General features: G+C 43.3%; 1 protein-coding gene across 2 annotated transcripts in view; it reads left to right on the top strand.

The window, feature by feature from the left end:
* The window catches only part of DMAP1 (DNA methyltransferase 1 associated protein 1), a 34,810-nt gene that overhangs the window by 5,123 nt on the left and 8,590 nt on the right, over positions 1–21,097 (top strand). For both annotated transcript variants that reach the window (XM_081865545.1, XM_081865546.1), the window contains exons 5-9: positions 636–794; positions 2,715–2,882; positions 4,022–4,207; positions 8,318–8,389; positions 20,826–20,898. In XM_081865545.1, the coding sequence (XP_081721671.1) occupies positions 636–794; positions 2,715–2,882; positions 4,022–4,207; positions 8,318–8,389; positions 20,826–20,898 (658 nt within the window). The remainder of the gene's footprint in view (positions 1–635; positions 795–2,714; positions 2,883–4,021; positions 4,208–8,317; positions 8,390–20,825; positions 20,899–21,097) is intronic.

A 21,097-nucleotide genomic window follows, 5' to 3' on the forward strand; every position in this document is an offset into this window, starting at 1 on the left:
TGAACAAGCTTTGCACGTCTGCTTTTTATACTTCTGATGTAGTGCCCCGAGTGGAGGTTGTGTTAGGAGAGAGGCACATTCCTCAGATGTGATAATCACGTGTACATCTTCCCCCTGTGTTATGTTGAAAGCAGAAAAAGTAGATTATCAACTGGGAACACATCTGTGGCTGTTCATATCTTTAGTCTAAGGAGATAGCATCGAGTAAAGGTGCAGTTGCCCCAAAGATTGAGGGGGCCCGCCACGTGTGACATCACACACGTAATGCATGTGCAATGTTGCATCGTCTGGAGGAGGCCGAGTGCTCTGAAGGAACTGGCCACTAAAGCTGTGCCACATTCGGCTGTGTGCTCAGCCTCCTCTGCCCCTTAAACATTGGGGGCCCAGAATTGAGTAACAGATAAAACTAATGGATGGAGCTAGCGGCCCCCACTGTATCATTTGGGTGGCAGCGAAGATGGGATGTGGGAAATAAAGTTTACATTTTGAAGATACTTGTGATTGGGGCAACTGGATTTCTTTGCTGTGAAATCATGGGTTTGTTTTACCTCAAAGTAATCTTGCTAGATGAAACAATCCTGCATGAGGGGGAGCATGTTGTGTGAGCCTTCTCAGCCTGTTCTTTCCTTCTGCAGACAGTGCAAATTCCAATTTACTCAGAACAGGAGTATCAGATGTACCTTCATGATGATGCTTGGACCAAAGCTGAAACAGACCACCTCTTTGACTTATCCAGACGGTTTGATCTTCGCTTTGTGGTCATTCATGACCGTTATGACCACCAGCAGTTCAAAGTAAGCGCCTGTCAGCTAATACAGTCTACAGTGAAGTTGCCATGGTGCAGTTTGTTGAATAAAACTTATTTCCAGTTTAAGGATCTGCAGACATGGACTATGCAGTGTGCTGGTTAAAATAATACATGCCTGTTAAGGGTTCCTGAATTCTCTTCCTGAAGTTTTGTGTGAAACATTATAAGCACCAGCTGTGTTGGGTAAGAGACTTACAAAAGCAAGGGAAAGCTGGGTTGTTAAGCTCTGAGGGGCATCTCAACAGTGTGTATTTGAAGGTGGGATGGCTAGGACAGAATACGGATTCTGTTGGTGTACTACCCACCCTGTCACTCAGCAGTCTCATTTCTAGCAGGGGTAGTCTTGGTGTTGGACTCCTCTCAGCTTGTTGTGCTGGAGAACTTCAACATTTGTGCTGATGCCTTGTCAGAACTGGCTCAGGTTTTCATGGCTGCCATGACAACCATGAGTCTGTCCTAAGTAATCTGGCCCTACCCATGCTGCAGGGCACATTCTGGACTTGGTTTTCTGTGCTGGATCGGATTATGTTGATCTTAGCGTGGAGGAACTTTCTGTTAGTTCCACTGTCATGGACTCGCTGGAGCTCATAACTTTAGTGGGTGTGTGGATGTGATTAAGATGGTCCACCCTAGGAGGCAAGGTATCTGGAGTGTGTGTTGGCATCTTAGATCATGTATGAGACAGATTATCTAGATCTATTTCCATCTGGTTTCAGGCCTGGTTATGGGAGAGAGATGGCTTTGGTTGCCTTGGTGGATGACATGCCAGGAGTTGGACAGGGGGAGTGTGTCCCTTTTGGTTATGCTGGACTTTTCAGTGGCTTTCAATACCAACCTGGGATGCCTTGTTGGAATGCAGCTTGGAGCCACTGTTTTACAATGGCTTTGTTTCTTCTTGGAGGGGTGAATCTAGAAGGTGGTGCTGGAGGACTCCTGTTTGACACATTGGCTGTTGACCTTTGGGGTCTCTCAAGGTTGTGTTCTGTCCCCCATGCTCTTTAACATTTACATGAAACTGCTGGGAGAGGTTGTCTGGAACGTTGAAGTTCAGTGTCACCAGTATGCTGTTGACGCCCTGCTCTATTTCTCCTTTCCACCTAAATTCAAGGAAGCTGTCTTGATTCTAAACCAGTGTCTGTCATCAGTGATGGACTGGATGAGAGTGAACAAATAGAAACTTAATCCACACAAAACAGAGGTGCTCCTGGTCAGTCAAAAGGCTGTGCTGGATGGAGTTGTACTCTCCCTGTAGACACGTTTGCAGTTTGGGTGTGCTCCTTTATTCAGCCCTGGGCCCTCTGGTTGGGCGCCTCCCTTACTCCAGCAAAGGAACAATCAGCAACCCCCTTTAAGCTCCCAGTAGCTCCTTTGAATCCCCACCCTTACTTGCCCAACACCTGATGTCATGTGCAAGGAGAAGAACTAAGTTGATTAAGCTAGAAAAATAATTGTAGGGTTTCTACTGCTGAGTAACTGATTAAGTGAGATGGAGAGTGTTAGTGAAGATGTTGCCATGGAATCAGGGGACATGGAACAGAGGATTTTGGAGAATGGCTATATTTTTAATAAAATTGTATTGGTGAGGGAAGATCCCAGAATATGCAGTCCTGTCTTGATTTGTGATTATTGAATGAAGAGCAACAAAGCCTTGTTTGTAGCATGGGACCACCGTCTTGTGATACCTAGGCCTGGATACTACTGCCCAGAAAGCGATAAGTTATTGGATGCTGTGCAGATACTGGAAATAAATATAACTATTTCCTGTGATAGAGTTCACTCATTGGCGCTGATTACAATCATTTTCCTAACATTTCTCTGATGCTTTGTTCATGTTGCATAACTTTAAGCTATTTTTTCATGGTGTTAGATTTCCTTAAGCTCAGTTGTATCCTTGTTTTCTCCTTAGAAGCGGTCGGTGGAAGATTTAAAGGAGCGCTACTATCACATCTGTGCCAAGCTGGCCAACATCCGTGCTACCCCAGGCACTGACTTGAAAATCCCTGTTTTTGATGCTGGCCATGAAAGGCGCCGGAAAGAACAGCTAGAGAGGCTATATAATCGGACACCAGAGCAGGTAATGCCAGGAAACGTTGCAAGGCAGCCTGGCCTCACATTATCTTACACTGGATCTGTAGCAATAGCTCGTCATTTCTGGGTACTCCCCAGGGCCCTTCAGGGCTGCTAATGTGACTCCTGTTGGAGGTAGTAGTAGGTGCACCTGCCATCCTTTAAGCGTGATTTATCAAGTAATGGGCATACACATATTAAGTGATCACTGTGAATAATGGAATAACTACTAGAAAACAAAGTGTGTTAAAATACGTTTTATTTGATTTTTGTCTGAGAAGGATAGAAGCGTAGTGCTTGTCAAGTTCTATCTCTGGATTTCAGACAATGCATTTAGCATATTTTTCTTTTCCGTAATGCAGTGGTGTCCACACTTTTTTCAAAGAGGGCCAGATTTGATGAAGTGAAGGGCTGTGAGGGATTGAAGTTGTTGAGCTTTTTTAGGCAGGCCGGATTAGGTCGCCAAAACGGATTTTGGACATGTGTGCACTACTGTATGGGTACTTGCATTACCTGGAGAAAATCAGTTGCTTTCATGAAACACCCTGGACACACCATCATTTTGTAACTTGTAGTTTGTATTTTGTAGCTCGTAGTTTGGTGGTGAAGGTGCTGGCAGCAACTGCCTGATCTGGTATTGGCTGAGAATGTTAATAAACATTCATATTTCTGAGGAAATGAAACAAAGTGAGCAGGAGTATCTGTGAGGGTATAGCTAGGGCAGCCTGTGTGCTGAAAATGGGGGAAGGGGTCAAGAAAGGAAAGGAAGGGACTTGTAAATTATGTGTGGTGGAAGAAAGTGAGACTGTGAAGAGCCCTTATATAGGCAGGAGATACGAAAAGAGAGACAATGAGATAGTGACATTAACAACGTAGAATCTATATACTATAGCCTGCTATATACATAGTGAGAGCTTTGGAATCTGATTGGCTGTGGAATCTAGTGTTTCACGGCTTCATGAGCCTTTAAAAATTGCTTGGGTGAGAACATTGTACTATTTGTTGCTGCTTTTGTCTCTCTAGTAGTATATTACTTGGCTCCCAGAAGACCACAGGGCAGGTGAAACCCAGGCCAGAAGCACATCTGTTGCCATTAAGTGGCCCCTTTGGATTGCTTTTCCAGTCATGTTTCCGTTTCACCTGTAGGTGGCAGAGGAGGAATATCTAATCCAGGAGCTGCGGAAAATCGAAGCCAGGAAGAAAGAGAGGGAGAAGCGAACACAAGACTTGCAGAAACTCATCACCGCCGCTGACACCACCACTGAACAAAGACGTGCAGAGCGCAAGGCACCCAAGAAGAAGCTGCCACAGAAGAAAGAGACGGAGAAGCCTGTAAATATCTTGTGCCTGCCCTCTTTGTTAGGGCTCTACCTTGCCATTTGTCTGCCACGGCCTGGGGCAGGGAGTGAGGGGTGGTGTGCCGGTCCTTGCCATATAAGCATTGTTTCTGTGTTTTTGTTTGTTTCTTTTTAGACCCTCATATCTCTTGGGGTGTGGAGAAAAGTTGGGTTTCAATCATATTGCAAGCTGCAGAGGGATTTTGGTTAAGCTGGAAGGACTTGAAAGTGTTGCACTAGGAAGGAGAGAAACTGGACTCATGCAAAGCCCTCTCAGAGACCAAGCAGTTCAGTGGTTAGTGAATACACAGCAAGGAACTTGCTCTTCTTTGTGCCATGCAGCATAGCAACACAAGGGGAGATTAGGGAAATTTGAAAGAAGCACATTTTTCAGCTGGTTTCTTCTAAAAAAATTACAATTACAGGATGAGGTAGTGGTCAGACTCCCTTCTCGGGTTTCCCAGAGTTTCTGGGACTGGCATAATTGACAGGCTTGCAGAGGAATTGAAGCTCTTCCAATCTAGGGTTAAGCCAATATTTTTGAAATGTTAAAAGAGAATGATCTTTAGTTGATGTTCCTGCCCTATCCTAGAACAAGTGTTTTTATGCCTTCCTAAAACGTCAAGATGGTAGGTGTAAATGGATAACATAAGGAGCAGCATTGACACTCATTTATTTATAAACCAAAAATTATATACAACCACACACAGAACACCAAGGTGGTGCACAAAAAATACCAATGTAAATGAAATGCCTCTTTGCCTCTACCTTTCCTATGTTCAGTTGTGAACTTCTCACTCATTCTATGAAATATTAGACCACAATATGATTTACATGTTGTGAGTGGTGGAACAACGGAATATCTTAATAATATATGAAATGTCTAGCACTGTGTTTTATTTAGAATACACTGTGGAATTACCGCATTGACTCCATGCAGTTTCTGGGGAAAGGACTCTGCCTTTCCGATGGCTGTAAGGAGTGAGATGAGTAGGAAGAAGCCACTACACACTTAAAAAAGGAAAGGAAAAAAAGTTTGCACCACTTTGTGTCACTACAGGCTTACTGCTTGTTAGGACTGCTCTGCTGACTTGGGTTGGGCTGCCCTGAAGGTTTGTGGTTTCAGTTTCCCTTTGCCTCTTCGTCAGCCAGATTGTTCCATGCCATGCAGCATGTGGAATCAAATAGCCACTCAAAATGCTTGAGGCGTGTTTGGCTGTCTCCCCCAGTATTGCCTGGGGCCCTTGTGCCTGCCTATAGGTAAGCACCTCAGGGCTCCTGAAGGCAGCTTCTGTTGTTGCACTAGTGCTGTTTCAACCATGACAGAGTCCATTAGGAGTCAATTACCAACTGTAGCAGGGAAACGTGTGTGTGTGTTTTTGAAAAAAAAAAAAAAGCATTTTAACTAAGAATTTGAATTGAGGGCTGTATCAGCATCATCTCAACAAAGGGAAGTCATTTACCAAAGAGTCAATTGAGGTTGAAGCATTTACAGCTCATGCTGGCGTGTGAGGGATAGCAACCTGTTTAATTGCTCTGATGTGAGGTGAAGACAGACTGTGCAGTGTGGGAGGGAGTTAGTGTGTCCCTCATTTTCATTAGGGTTTAGGCGGATAATTGTCAAGGTGAGATGGCAGGGGCATGCACAAAACTGCTCCAGGATTCTCTTGAACAGAATAACATGGAGAAGTTTGGTTGCATCAGTGCCTTTAGTATGGAGCGGAGTCTGCAGGTCCCAGGATGCATTGCTGCTGATCCAGTCGGTGTAGAGTTTATCTGTACCCCCTGCTGCTGCCATCACGGTAGTCCATCTTTCTTGCTTTGGCTTCAGGTCACCCTAGGCACTAGGTTAAATTTATTAACTAGGGACTGCAATAAAGTGTTCTTTAATACTGTGTGTGTCAGGCTAAAGAGCCCCCACAACAGATTTTGACTCTTTGGTGAAGGGCCAAATGATAAAGGGATTTTGTCATATTATCTTCCCTCCAGTGTCCCAAAAGGATAGAATAACTAATTTGTTGTAATCAACACAGTTTCCTGGGCTGTGAATGGGGGCTTTCCTTTGTTTGCAACGTGGGAAATCAAATGGCATAGCTTCAACAGGTTAGGTCTTGGCCAAACACAAGTAAGAAAGTTTGCTGCTAAATGACGGGAGATAATTCCCTGCTCAGCGAATTATCTCAGTGATTATTGTACTAGTCATCAGTATTTCCTTGGGTTCACAGAATATATCAGTTGTCTCATGGATGATCCATGGTATATCGCTTTACAATATTGAAATTTCTGGGTGGAAAGGCTTTTTTAAAAAAATGAATGTTCAATAGAATGATGTGTTGGACTGGTGACAATTTTTCTTTTGAGAAGCATATATGTATCCAAACATATATGTATCCAACTCACCCCCTGTCTTCTGACTTCCAGTCAGCTTTAACAGCTTCCTAGGATTACTATAGCTCCCTTTTAATTAAGCAAGATCCATGTTATTTGGAGGCAAAGATAAAGGGATCTGCAATAGAGCTTATTATGTTGGGTTTCTTTCTTCCTCTGCTGAGGATATGCACACACGCTTTTAAACTTATAGCTTAATTGTCCAAGAATTTATTGTATTGAAGCATTTGTGAATCTGCAGTGTTTAAACAGCGGATAAATTACATGCTTAGCTTGTAATGGGAAAATATTTGGCTAGAAGAGAAATACATTATTCCTGGTGAAAAATGCAAGGCACTATGAGATGGGTATATTTCCCCACAGCATGAAGTTCATGCAGGGAACAAATAGCTAGAACAAGAATAGTAAAGTTGTTTAGTACAAATGGTACAGAGATTAAATAGTTAATGGAAAGTGATACTAATCCTGGTTTATTGGCCGTAAACATGGAACAGAAAACATGCAATGATCAGGTGGGGAAAGTTTAAAGATACTCTTAAACAAATCTTAGATTCTCAAGATTTTGAGAAGTCATAATTTTGCATGTCAGAGTTGCACTCCAAAATATATCCACGCTTGGGACCACACAGGGTTTTAAAACCTGCTTTATATCCAGGTTTGTAGTTATACTAGCGTGTTGTGAGTTCTACAGGTCAAGACTATTAGGTTGCATCCAGTGTAGTGTTAAGGTGAATGTTCTGTCAGTTCAAGGGTTTCCTTTGCTCAACTGAATGTTCTTTTCTCTCTTGATGCGTCCAAAATTCTGTTCTGGGGGTTCCCCCAACCCTCTGGATCAGATTTGGTTCACAGGGAAGAAGAAGGAAGAAATCCCATTGTGCTAGAGCTAATCCTTGCACTTGTGCAAGAATTTAATTGACTATTGCTATAATGCTTTAGGGCTGGGGGCCAGAAGGCATACCCTCCAATATTCCGCATGAAAATAGGGACATACTATGCTTTAGAAATGTCCCTATCTTCAGACTGTTCAGGTAGCAATGGGCATTCTACTTTATGCAGCATAGTAAAAAGATTGAGGCTAAAATAATTCAGAATGGATCAAAGCAAACAGATTTTAAACCAGTGAACAAATCAGTGTGGTGGTTGACTAACTTTGTGTAAAATGATTCATGAAAGTAATTTTATCTGTTGGAGTCTGTTTTCAGGAATTGGGCAAAACAAAGATGCAGAAGTTAATTGAGGTTTTGGAGACCTAAATAGCATTCTTACAGTCCTAGCTAGTGTGAGGCCCTGTAGATTTTAGCCTAGTAGAATCCAGAAGAGACTGCTGTTAGGGTAGTGCTGCTTTTAAGGACAATGTCACACGTTATGTCAGTATAGTTTGTGCTATTTTGTTTCGTCTAGCGCTATGAAACCCTTTCCATGTCCCACTGGTTGTTTTAGATGCAATTTGCCTCCATAATTTTTAGTACGTTCCTAGTACGGCTAGATTTGTACCAGCAGAAATTGTTGATATCTTAACATATCAAAGCCACCTTTGGCAATTCAAAAGGCATTAAAATTAATGGGTGCAGTTCTCAAAATCCATAGTTTCCCCCAGTCTTGCTTAGCAGGGCCTTCTTAGTGCAGACATTGATAGCTGCCTCTCTGTCAGAGAGTGGTCTTTGTACATCCTTTTGCATTTCCTTTTCTCAACATATGCTGTCTTTTTCTCTTTTAGGCTGTTCCAGAGACTGCTGGCATCAAGTTTCCGGACTTCAAGTCTGCAGGTGTCACACTGCGGAGTCAGAGGGTAGGCTACTATGTTGGTCATTGTTGCCCTGTGTGGATGCTTGATTGCTTTCATTTCCTATTTATTCTCCTTTTAAAGCTGTTAAAGGTCCATTGGAGTCTGGGCTGTAATATCAATGTGGGTTCTGGCTGGTCTCAGAAATAATAGCTGTGTGTTTGCACTAGAGGCCCACTAGAGGTGCCAGTTGTGCATGGCTGAACTTGCTTCTTTGCTCCTTAAGCCTCAACTGTTCTGACTATGTCTCTGCGCTCTTATGCTTCCATCTGAGGTCAGGTTATCATGCCTGATAATGGGACCCCAGCAGAATATGTAGCCAGGAGAAGAGTCCTGGGAAAATCATTGGGAAATGGATCACAAGCTAGCTCTGTCTTCTGCAAACTGCACTGTTCCCACAAGTAGTTTTAAAATAAAAATTAGACATATGGATTTTGCAGCATTCTTCATGAGAAGAAGCAGTTGGGACATGGAACTAACTTTCTGCCTCTTTTGAAGTTAATCAGAGGGCATTTTTAATATTACAATGTTAACTCGTCAAATAACTTTCTGTTTCCCCATTCTGTTGCTTCATTCCCCCTCCCCCCCCCCATTTACATAATGGCTCTTTTTCATAAAAGATAAACGAGGCAAAGGTGTTAGGTGCAGCTTAGGCCCACTCACTGCCCAGCAGTCTCCCAGCCTGAGCTGACAGAGCTGGTCTCAAAGATTTTGTTGAGGACTCCCAGACTGCTAGTTTTGAGGGACTTCAACATCCATGCTGAAGTAACTGGCTTTGGGGTGGCTCAGGGCTTCATGGCCACCATGACAGCCCTGGGGCTGTCCCAACATGTCATTGGCCCAATGCATGAAAGTGGGGGATATTGACACAAGTCCCTTGTTGTGGTCAGATCCCTGTTAAGATTTAGACTTTCAGCACCTTTTCCCCTGTGCAGAGGCAGGGGATCTATTAGGACGGTCCACCCTCAGAGGCTGATGGATCCAATGGGTTTCCAGTCAGCGCTGGGGTATTTTCCAGCTGATATGACTGGTGCTCTTGTCAAAGCCTCAGCCAACCTCTGGAACATCTGAATGGCTCGGGCTATTGACATGATTGTACCTGCTTTGTGGAGCTTGCTTGGCTCCCTGTTATACTCCAGAGCTTAGGGTAAGGAAACAAGATGGGAGATAGCTTGAATGTGAGTGGAGGAAAACTCCAGTTGAATGCAGCTTAACACTGGCGAGGGCTCATCATTGAGCCTACACAGTGGCAGTGAAGGCAGCAAAGAAGGCATACTTTGCTATCTCCATTGTATCCCTGTTGAACCGTCAGGCAGAGCTTCTTGCATTCTGGCCTGAAGGAGGTGATAGAACCAATGGTAACTTACTGTGACTTGCTTGCAAAGCATTTTGAGGACAAAATCACCTGCATCCGCTGGTAGGATCTTGAGTTCACGAGTACAATATATGAATTTCAAAGGGTATCCTGAGCACTGTCTAGACCTGTTGTGTTGGATGAGTTTTCGTTTGGAAGGGTTGATGTGGACAAGGTGCTTGGATTGATCAGGGTGACCATTTGCGCTCTGGACTCTTGCTCCCCTTGGCTGATAAAAACTAACAGGGGGGGTTTCGGCTGGCTGGGCCAGGCAGGTGATTACTGCCTCCTTGCAAGATGAGGTGGTCCCTGCCTTCTTGAAGGAGGCAATGGTGAAATCATTCCTCAAGAAACCCTCCCTGGATTCGGAAAATCTAAGTAACTACCAGCCAGTTGTCAAGCTCCCCTCCTTGGACAAGGTTCGTGAGCAAGTGGTTGCAAATCAGATCCCTTACTGAGCAAGCTAATCACTGATGGCGTTGTCAGGGTTGTGGCTTTGCTGTATGACATGTCTCAGAACTCCTAATACAGTAGGAAGAGCGAATTGGCTACAGTGCATATATGAGAAATCTGTTGCTGACAGTAGGTTAATTGGTGTAACTTTGGGATATGCCTTGGAATGCTACTTGCAGCAGCAGCAGGGAGGTGAGTGGCTATCGCTTGGTTCAGCCTTAATAACAAACCATGGTTTGTTTGCTTTGAGCATGAGCCTTGGGTTTACATGGTCTTCCCACCTCTTTGCAAGTGAGGAGATGAGATTGAAAGCAATTTCTTGTTTTGTCCAAACCTGAGGAAACTGTAGTTTCTTCCCTTTAAAAAAAAAGGGGGGGGGAGGAAAGATGGGAGAGTGCATGAGACTTTCATTTGAAACAACTGTCTCAATCAGGCCAAAGCATTGAAGTGAAATGTTCTGGCAAGGTCACCAGGTTTTCCACAGTCTTCATCATACTCCAATATGGACGGGGACTTTGGCTTATTAGGGAGGCCTGGGTTTAGTTTTGCAGAGATCCTAGACTATTAATTATTTGAGTCCCTCCTTCTGAACTCAAACCTGTACCATCTTTATCAGCTTCATTTTATGCTCAACATAGTAAGCAAGATTTTATATTTTTGGTTATTTTCATGCAACTATAAAACTAAAGATTAAAAAACCCATCCACCAGCAAGGGTTCTATATTATTAGAAGTACTTCATTAACAGAGTTTGTCTTTTGCCCAGGACCATTTCCCCTCCCTTCAAAGATCTTGAGATGCCTAAAATTTAAGACCATAGTCATATGCCAAGACTGGTCATTGGTAAATCTACCTCCATTACTGGGATATGTTGTTATTAAATATCAACATTGTTTTGGCTAGGGAATCACTGGGTGAAAAGATATTGGGTGATGAGAATTGACCTTTGACCACTCATTTAACCTTGTCTGAGGTCCCAGTTCATGCATTAGGAGTGTAGCACGGCTGCCATTGCTTTGTAATTGGATCCTTCGCTTCGCTGGCAAGATTCACAGGGCAGAACTGCATAGAATGGGGGAATAAAATGCTAAGTTAACATCAGTTGACTAGTGCCCAGTCGTTCCTGCAGCCATTCTATATCCATAATCTCTTAATTGGGCCTCTGTCTTCAAGGGTTAATAGTTTTCTCTACGCTGCTGGCACTCATGGAGCCTGGAGGCTTTACCAATATTTGTGTGGCATTTCCAAAGCTTCTGCAAGTGATTGTGATTCTAAGTGTTGGCCTGGATTGGAAAAAGCTGGCTTTATTGGGCTGTTATTTCTGCCAGTATGTGCTTTGGTGCCAGCACTCCCACCTCTGTTTTTGATTGACAAGGTTTGGAGATGGTGTGCAGTGTGACATACGCAAAGGTGAGCAGACATGGAAGCCCTGGGGAGCAATCGGGAGAGGATTTGTTAACTGCCTGGATTAAGTCCTCTTTCTAAACAGCTTGTTCAGATTTTCTTCTGCAGTTAGTTGCAATGGAGAAGCAAGGGGCAGCTTTGTATCTAAGATCAACATGATGTTTTCTGCATAATAGTGAGGGAAATTATTTGCTTGAATATCATAAAAAAACCAGTGCTCCCCCAGTTCTGGCTTAATGAAGATCTTACAAATTAACATATTTGTTTGGAAGTGCCCTGATAATGTCCTGTATTCTTTCCTACTCCTGATAATTTCCTTAATTCGATAATAGTCTTTTAAAGCTTGCAGAGTAACCAAGTGCTGGCAATCAGGAGTTTAGAGAAATTTGAAGGGGGGAAAAGCAGTTATCACTACAAGTTCTATACAGATCTTTTGCTTCTACAATTAATTATCAGAAATTAACAGCTGAATTTGGTTTTCAAAAGACCAAACCTGATCATTGTAGTCCTTAAAGAATTGAACTAAAGCAATCTTCCCTTCCTCAATCTAGACCTCTTGGGAAGAGTGGGGTGTAGTAGTCACTTTGAAAAAGGGGCAGTTTTGTATGATTCAAATATATTGTGTGCCAGTGAATTTGAAATGTGTGCACAAATTTCATATCTCCCCTCACTTTTTGGGGGGAGAAATTTATTCCTGTAGACTTTCATGCTGCCAGCCTAGAATAGAATGAAGGCTTTAAATCTGTGTTCTCTCTGAATGTGGACTTCTTTTATATTTAACCTTAATATTCCCTCTGTGTTAATATACATTTTGTCAGGCAATTTTGTTGATACGTTTTCTTGCTACCCTATCCCCCTTGCTAAAGAGAACATTGGCAAAGAATAGGTGTGTGTTTGGGTTCTGCTTTGGGGCTCTTGCCCTGAGTCTATGGGATGAGGCAAGAGGTCTGGACTCTAGACTGCTAAGTCTTTGATAATGAGGCAAAAACAGTAGGATAAAAGAAAGTTCTTAGCAGCCTCAGAGCCAGGGAGCGCACTGGGAGATGCTGTGGCGCAATTGTTTAGTTCACAGCTGGACACCTTCCACCAAGAAAGGCTTCCAGCCGGCAGTTTTACTTGTTACCTGCTAACTAGGATCTTGTAGACAAATTGGTGGTCAGACCAATTAAAAAGAAATAGGGGGAGAGGGAGCTTTCATTCCCATTGATTCACACATCCACCCTCACTGGCTTTTAAATATTTACTAGCCAACTGAGCACTTTTTTAGCACTGATTAATGAGGTACAATCTACTGTGGTGCTTGCTTTTTCGGAGCACGGGGCTGGGGTGGGGGCTAGGATTGTACTACGCATTCAAGATAAACGAGTATTTTGGTCAAAGCTTGGCACGAGGGAGGGGGGAGGCTTAGGTATGTGTATATATTAAATGCATGTTCTCAATATTTGATTTGTTTCGCTGTGAAGCGGTTGTGTGCGCTGCCTGTTTACTCTTCACCAGAGGCCCTTGGCCATGCGCCTTCTCTCTGACATTAATGCAGAGCCAGACCTCATCAGCTGCTAACGGGGGAAACATCTGTCTTTCTTCGCTTGATCAATACTGTCCCTTCAGAGGCCGAGCCTTGAAAGCAGTTACATAAAATACCAGTAATATTTATTTGGATTTGATAAATTTAATTACTTGGAACAATTAATAATTTATCTCTTTAGTATTGACTGTGCTGCAAGGCATTTTGGTGAGATAAGCTGATGGTAATCAGCACCTTCTTATTAGCCGGAAATTGTATGTTGCCACGATGGGAAAAGACTTCCAATGGTTAGAAAGATGAAGTGTTCTTGTTGCTTTTACTGACACATTCATGTAGTAACAGCGTGCAGAGCTAGACTCCACTACACAAATGTGTGAGATAATAGCTTGGGACATGGAGCACGTGGCAAGATGGGCGGAAAGTGTGATTTGAATGTCATCTCTGTTTTACTAACAGATATTGAGCGCTGAAGCAATACAACTCAGAAGTATTCTTCTAACCCTTCATCAGTATGTCCAGTACTGCGGTGGTTCTCAGATCTTTTACTTATGGGAGACTGGTTGTAAAAAATGTGGGGCTTGTGTAATACTGTCATGCCAGTGGATAGGATTTCCTCTCCTCCCCATCTGCTCCAAAGGGTCTCCCAGCTCTCTGGAGGGAATTTGGGGAGATTGCGGAAGGAGGAAAGGAAGGGTAAGCAGAAGTTTTTGTCGTGCCAGTGTGATGCCACAAATGGCTGTCACCCTTGATTAATTGAAAGATGAGATTTCATAAGCTAAAGCGCCTGATCACAAATGCACCAAATGGGCAATGAAGGTTTCGTATGAATGTGCAAGTGTGTGTGCACCCACTTACCCCCTGCATTTGGGGCCAAATTTAAAGTGCTGGCTTTAGTGATTGAAGTCTTAAGTCCAGGTTATGTGAAAGACTGCCTGTACCTGCATCAGGCTGCCTGAGCTTTATGATAAGTTATGGACACTATATTTTCTGAACTGTAGATTAGAGGCTAATGGGTATCAAGAAAAGGGCCTTTTCAGTGGTGATCCCACAGTTACAGAATATGACCCCCACCCCCTGCCCATGAAGTGACTTTTACTTGCTTTCAGAAAAGGATCCTTAAGATGTTGTTATTTTAATCATCTTTTTAAATTCTTTTTTAAAAAATAGTTGTCTTTTACTGCTAACTTTAAATGAATTACTTATATGATTGAATGCATATGTTCTATTACTGCTTTTATATGCTGCCTTGGGAGGACAATTGTCCTGCCAAGTGGAATGTAAATCTTTAAATAAACAAATACCTGATACCTGAATTACTAGTTTTGCTAATAACATTTGCATATATTGGTTTATTAATTCTGCCTATAGTGCACTTCTGAGATTTAGCTCTAGGCTGAAGGTTGGACATTGAAAGGCTTCTGGTCCTTTCAGAATATTGGGTTTGGGGCATTGTTAGAGCCCATTATTTGACAGAATTACTTCTAGGCATGTGCCAGATTGCTTAACATGGCCTGGAAGTAATTTTTGCAGCGTAATCTTGGAAGAATTTGGTCCCCAATCAGAGTCAACCTTCCTGTGATTTGCGTATAGTAAAATGCAGCTGTGAGTGAAAGAATTTCCTTAAAAGTGAGCTGTCATTACAAAAATAACCTAGAATCCACATAAAGGAAAGAACAGCTGAAAAGCGTAAATACTTTGCATAGCTGTGAACAATCAAATACTAAAGGAAGAACTCTACTCAACCTGCAGCTGTGACTGAAAAATGCCAAGAGGATGTTGGGTCACATAAAGGAAGGGAAACCCATATGGAAAATATCCTAATGCTCCTGGACAATTTGATGGTTCCCTCTTATCTGGGTAATGTCTGCATCACTGCTCACTTTATCCTTCAAAGGAAATTACTCAGTCAGAGCTTGAGAAGGTGATTTCACAACCTCCTTGGGCAGCCTGTTCCATCGCTGTAGTGATCTGACAGTTAGGAAAACCTTTCCTAATGGATGACTTAAATCTAAATGCTTTTAATTGAAATCCTTTGGTCTGTGTCTTATTCCTAAAAGACATGGTGAAGAAAAGTTCTCTCCATCTTGGGAGTTGAGGATGGAGGTGGAAACCCACCAGGAATGCCTTTCTGTGCAACCCTCACTGAAATGAGTTGAAGTTGCACAGCAGTACAGTATTTGTGTGTAATGCCCATTGATTCCAGAGCCGCTGGCTCAGAACCCAAAGTGGATCATGCTCTGCATGTGAATCTTTAGATATGGTTACAGGAAATCTAGGACAGCATAAAAATGGCTGATGGTATGCATTTAGTAGATTATTGTTTTACAATAAACCTTGAAGAGTGGCAGACAAAAATCTGCCCTTTGATCAGATTTAAATACAACAGAGGATGAGCTCACTTCTCTAGGGTGACCATAGCGTGGAATTTAAAGCCAGTTTGGACATTTCTGTGAGTGAAAAAGAAAGCAATTCAGGGCTTGAGCAATTAACAGGAAATAAAAAAACTCTAGTTCCAGGGATGTTTCTAGTGCCTGATTGGAAGCTGTAGAAAAAAGAAGACAGATTTTTCTGATACTTGTTGCTGCAAGAGTCTGGCACTTTTGTTTGAATGCTTTGCAATTGGACCATGGACTTCAGTTGAGCCCAGATGTGGTGGCACTCTCCTTGCAGAATTTTATGAGACCTAAATGTATCTCAGTGTTCTGAGCAGGCTTAAGGAAAATGGCAATGGTTTAAATAATACGCTCATAATAGCCCTTACACACATGCTTACACATATTCTTACAGTGTCTGGTAGGATCCTTGATCATTGTGGCATAGAATGTAAGCACAAGTTCTTCAGTAGCAAAACCCATGAAGAAATGTACTAGCTGTGCAGGACAAGTCGGAGCCTTCTTTGTGGTGGCACCCTATTTGTGGAGTTTTCACTTATTAACAGCAGATGTGGCAAACCTTCTTAAAGACAAAGGGTTGCATTCCCATCTGTGAAAGCTTCTTGAGGGCCACATGCCAGTGGCAAATGAGGCTAGAGGCAAATGTGGGCCAAGCAACAAATGTAAATGTTGTCTTTATACCATAAACTAGTTTCTACACACACTGACACACCCACCCTGCTATTCTCTGTCAAGACAAGCAAGAGGCATTCTCAGAGTTCAAGGACACATTCCAGCCAGGCAAAGGGTATGAAGCAGGGCCTGTGATGGGTGTTGCCTGGGGAGAGTCCTGAGGTTCAGCCAGAGAAGTCTATAGGGTTTCATCTGGCCCCAGGCCTGAGGTTCCCCACCCACAGCTATGTTAGGCACCTACAGTGTGACCATGTGAACAGCAAGTGAGGTGTACCTGTTTACTCAAACTTTTTAGGTTTTAAACAACTGACTGATTTAGCTCTCTTCTCCTTTTTAGTTGTCTTTGTTGGTGTAAGAACATATTTTTTCTTTTACTGCTTTTTAAAAATAAAAGAGGGCTTGGAAGTGTGCCAGGCGTGAATATTCTTGCCTGTATTGGTTCATTGTCTTATTCTGGCAACCAGGAGGTTGTTTACTAGTCTGCTCCCTGCCAGTCTCATTGGTGGTTCAGGGAGAAAGTCCCACCTACTTGCCCCTCTGCAAACTTGCTCTCTTCTTCCAGTCACGTGGCCTTGATTCATATATTGGTGTGTTGCCCTTTTATTTATTTTTCTCTTTCTGCACAGTTCATGCATTTACTGGTTGTTTATAGCGAGGACAAAGGCTCAGAGTCCCTAAATCAAAAGTGATGCTGGCATAATTATAAGCACAAGCTGGCGTTGCAAAGAGGGCTGCAGGGAGAGGTTGTCAGAAGACGGGAGAATCCAAGATATATTAACCTCAAAAATTCCAGCTAATCACTTCTTCAATGTGAGCAATCCATTTTTTGAGATATGATTATTTGGGGACTTTAGTAATAATAAATAATTCTAATAGATTACAGAGAGGGAGGGCCTGACACTACATGTTTTTCAAGAATCCTTCCATTGCACTTGCTTAACAACGAACTTTCTCCGGTGTTGCAGTGGGGTGCTAAGGGAAGCACTTTATTGCCTAGTGGAAAATAGCAGGTTGTGATTGGCCACCTTTAATCTAATGTGGCTCCCGAAGGCTTTCAATCTGCCATAAATCCCAACATGCAGTGTTGCCATTTTGAGCTGAGATGTGTTGCAAGATACAGAATGGTCACCAGCATTTTTTGGAAGCATCTTTGTCAAACTGATTCAACCCTGTGCCTCATCCCAGTGTTTTGTTTCCAGCACTATCCAGTCAAAGAGCAATGCTAAACAGCTGGATTAATCTGCCCCCATTAAAGATCCATGCAAGACTTGTCTGGGAAGGAAATGGAGAAGTGTGCGTAGGAACAAAACTGCACATGCTGCTAATATCAACTTCATACTCGGTTTTACATAAGCCTTCAGTACATGTACCAGCATGTGACTATTGACATCCCCAGTTTTGCTCATAAATTGATACAAGCATCCTTTTGAAGCAGAAAGGGTTAATTGACAGAGTTGGGAATGAAGCTGTATCTCTTCTTATCCAGTGTAGTGGGATCTCTGCTGAAGGGCTGATGTGGAATGTGGACTCTTAATGCAGGGAAACGTCCTTCCTGCACATTATTAGGGCAATAACTTGGGACTACTAGATTAGAGGAACTTTAGTGAGCTCTGTCACAGGCACTGTCGTGTCAGAAAGGCACTTCTATTACAGGCGTTGGGTTATCCAGATCTCTTTGAGGGCAAATAGTGCTGAATCTCACTTCTGAACCTAGATAGGTCTCTGAAGGAAGCAGAAAAGAGCATAGAACATCAACAGTTTTAGTCACAGGTCCTGCTTGAGGGAAACACGACACATAGCCAGGGGAATAGGTCCTCGTGGTAGCCAAAACCAGCACCGTTTATCAGAGTCCTGCATTTTGTAGCCTTAGAGTTCTGTCAAACTTGATTGCACCAAAAATCTTGCAAGATTTGAGAATGCCTGCTCTTCTTAGCTGCCTGTGCTTTTGGCTGCCGAGGTGAGTGGAGCATTGGGCCTTCCTGCTGCCGTTGAGACAGCCAGGCTAACGGAGCCTACCTAACAGATTATCAGCGCCCTGTGAGTAATAGACTCCTCATTTAGTTTTAATACATTTTGCATAGAGAGCAATCAACCTTCATCAGTCTTAAAGATGAATTGGCTTAGCCAGCTAAATTTTAAAGATATTAGTTCGACAGCAGCCGCATAAATCATAACGTTTTCTTAATGACGGTAAAATTAAAATATACTCTTGCTTGAAGAAGCCAATGGAGCTTTCATGTTCACAGGCCAAATCCTCCCCCAAAATTAAAGGAAAGCTTAATTGATGTTCTCTAAAGCCGAGTAAACTCAAAACAGTCCCGCTTCTCCTGAGTTGGCCTCGTATTTCTTCTGCGGTCTATTGGTAGATCTAAATCCATCCAGACTGCTTCTGTCCCTTTCTATTCTTGAAGCTGCCAATATATCAGGCCAAAACATAGCAAGGCAATAATCCTGGCTGTTTAAAGACTCTGGGTCCAGCTGTCAGCCCTTCCTCGCTTGTCATTGATGGAGCTCTGATTGACACATGAAGGAGATCCTCCTTATTTCCTTCTGCTAGTATATAGAAGACAGCATATCTGGAGCTGCGATTAGCAGGGAGGAGTGAGCTAGAAACCTAACAAAGCTCTTTCAGATAGGAAAGATGCTTATTCTGAATGGAAAGCATCACATGGCTTCCCCCCAGATCTCAGCCATACAAGTGTTGTTCTACTGGCTAGAAAACCTATATAGTGAGGTGGTAGATTTTCTAAGGATACATGAAGAGCCTCAAAACAGGATGTGATGAAATAGTGTTGCCTTGTGAGGAGATTCTGTTCTCTTAAGCAGGGTACCATGTGTTAAGAATCTAATCTTCCATGTTTTATTGTTGACCCTTGTTGGCATCTTCAAAATCCCATTAGACATCTCATTCTGGCTACTTCCACATACTCTAAGGCAGGGTTTCTCAAACTTGGGTCTCCAGCTGTTGTTGGACTACAACTCCCATCATCCCTAGCTAGCAGGACCAGTGGTCAGGGGTGATGGGAATTGTAGTCCAAAAGCAGCTTGAGGCCCAAGTTTAGGAAACCCTGCTCTAAGGCAACCTCTGCCTGCCCTTTGCGGATTTGGGAATTCTTCACAAACCCCATTTCTGGCCTGAAGTTCTGAGAACCTACTGCAAAGGGATGGGCACTATGGGGGGTAGTAATGACTAAGAGAAGGCAAAAATTATTGTTGCCTCATGAGAATTCTGATAGTGCCTACCTGAAACCAGGCCTCTGATTGGCTTACCTTGGCAGCCAGTAGAAATCTGTTTCCCTCTCACCACTGCAGTTGATCCCTTCACTTGTAGGTGAGGCTGATTTATGTGAGTATCTGTGCTGCGTCTTTCCTGATTTTAGGCTGATTGTTTTTCACAAGATGGTTGCAACCATGCTGTGATTGTCCATGAGGTTGGCAGCCTTGGTGGTGTGTCCCAGCAGTATTTGTCAATGCAGAGAGACGCTTTACATGATATAATCCTCCTGCGAGTTGGTAATGCGAATCTGCTCTAAATTATTTAACTGGTCAGAGGCTGGAAGCAACTGGGAAGTTTTTCCAGTTTCCTGCTCCCAGTATCTTCATGACTTGGAAGTGGCCCTTTGAGAGAGGCTAATATCTATATTTCCTATTGAAAAATCAAGGAGCACTGACCTGATACTGGAAACTGAGCAGTGGTGCAGGGATCAACTTTCTGCTTGTGTAAGAAAAGGGCAAAAGGCAGGAATGGAAAGAGGCAGGTATCCAAACTCGATGCCCTTCCAGGTAGTCCTTGTTATACTTGGGTTTTTGGAAGCCCAAAGGTGTGTTTGAAGGCCATTAGCTTGGCTAGTTTTCCCTGCATGCTCAAGTCCCCTTTTCCTACTTGAAATTGTGTTTGAGTTCTTTGTACTTTTCCTTAGCTGCTTGTTCTGAGTTGCTCCTGCCTGTAGGGTTGTAGTGAGGGTGGTTTGGGGGTTTTTTTGAGCTAAGCGTGATATCATGCCCAGCTTGGGTTCCCTGCCCCTGCCTAATACTTCCCTGCTCCCCATACCCCCCTCAGCTCCACTGTGAATGTGTGTTCACACTTCTGCCAATTGAGTTAGTGTGTGTGCTCTTTGTGCCTCTTTGCGTCTTTTGTTAGAAAACTGGCTCTGTAAATGAATCCCACGGCTCTGGGCTCGGCAGGTAAAGGGAGAAGGAAGTCTGTTAGTGCACGAGTCTAATCAGGCTGGCAAGAGCAAGTAAAGTAGGGCAGCATCGCACATTAGCTGCTGTGTAATTGAGCTCTTTGATGGGCAGGGCACTGCGGGAGAGGGTTCGAAGCGGAGCAGAACTTTTGTTGTTAATTCAGTTGCACATGGAAGCTGTAAAGCTGTGCATCTCCGCATCTTGGCACCGGGAGGAACTGAAAAGCCCTTGCGACCAGGCTTTTCAGTCCCTGCCCTTGGCCCTCGTCTGCAAACTTTCAGGCCTTCTTTTTGCCTCCCTCTCCCAGCACTTGATTTCCCTTTTCTCTCTTTCTTTCTTTGGCTCGCTTTTTTCCCCGTGCACTATAAAAAGCAAAGCTCCCTTGCCGTTTGAACTAGGCGGCTGTGAGTGAGGGCTAGCTCAGAGCTGTGTGGCTGTTACCTTTGTATTCCAGATGAAACTGCCGAGCTCCGTGGGACAGAAGAAGATTAAAGCCTTGGAGCAGATGCTGATGGAACTCGGAGTAGGTGAGTAAAGAGGGCAGGTAGAGAGAGAGAGAGACCCATGGAGCAAAGCCTTTGTAGTCGAGAGGGGCTATTTTTTCCCCCAAGTAATACAGCCAGTTCCTTGAATAACACTATGTGAATGGGTTTGAAAATAAGATCTTATGTGTTTTGTTAAAAAAAAAGAAGCAGCAGCAGAGGGGTAAAAGCCAGAAGATGATGC

This window comes from Podarcis erhardii (genome assembly GCF_964252035.2).
Source record: "Podarcis erhardii genome assembly, chromosome: 6".
NCBI lineage: Eukaryota > Metazoa > Chordata > Lepidosauria > Squamata > Lacertidae > Podarcis > Podarcis erhardii.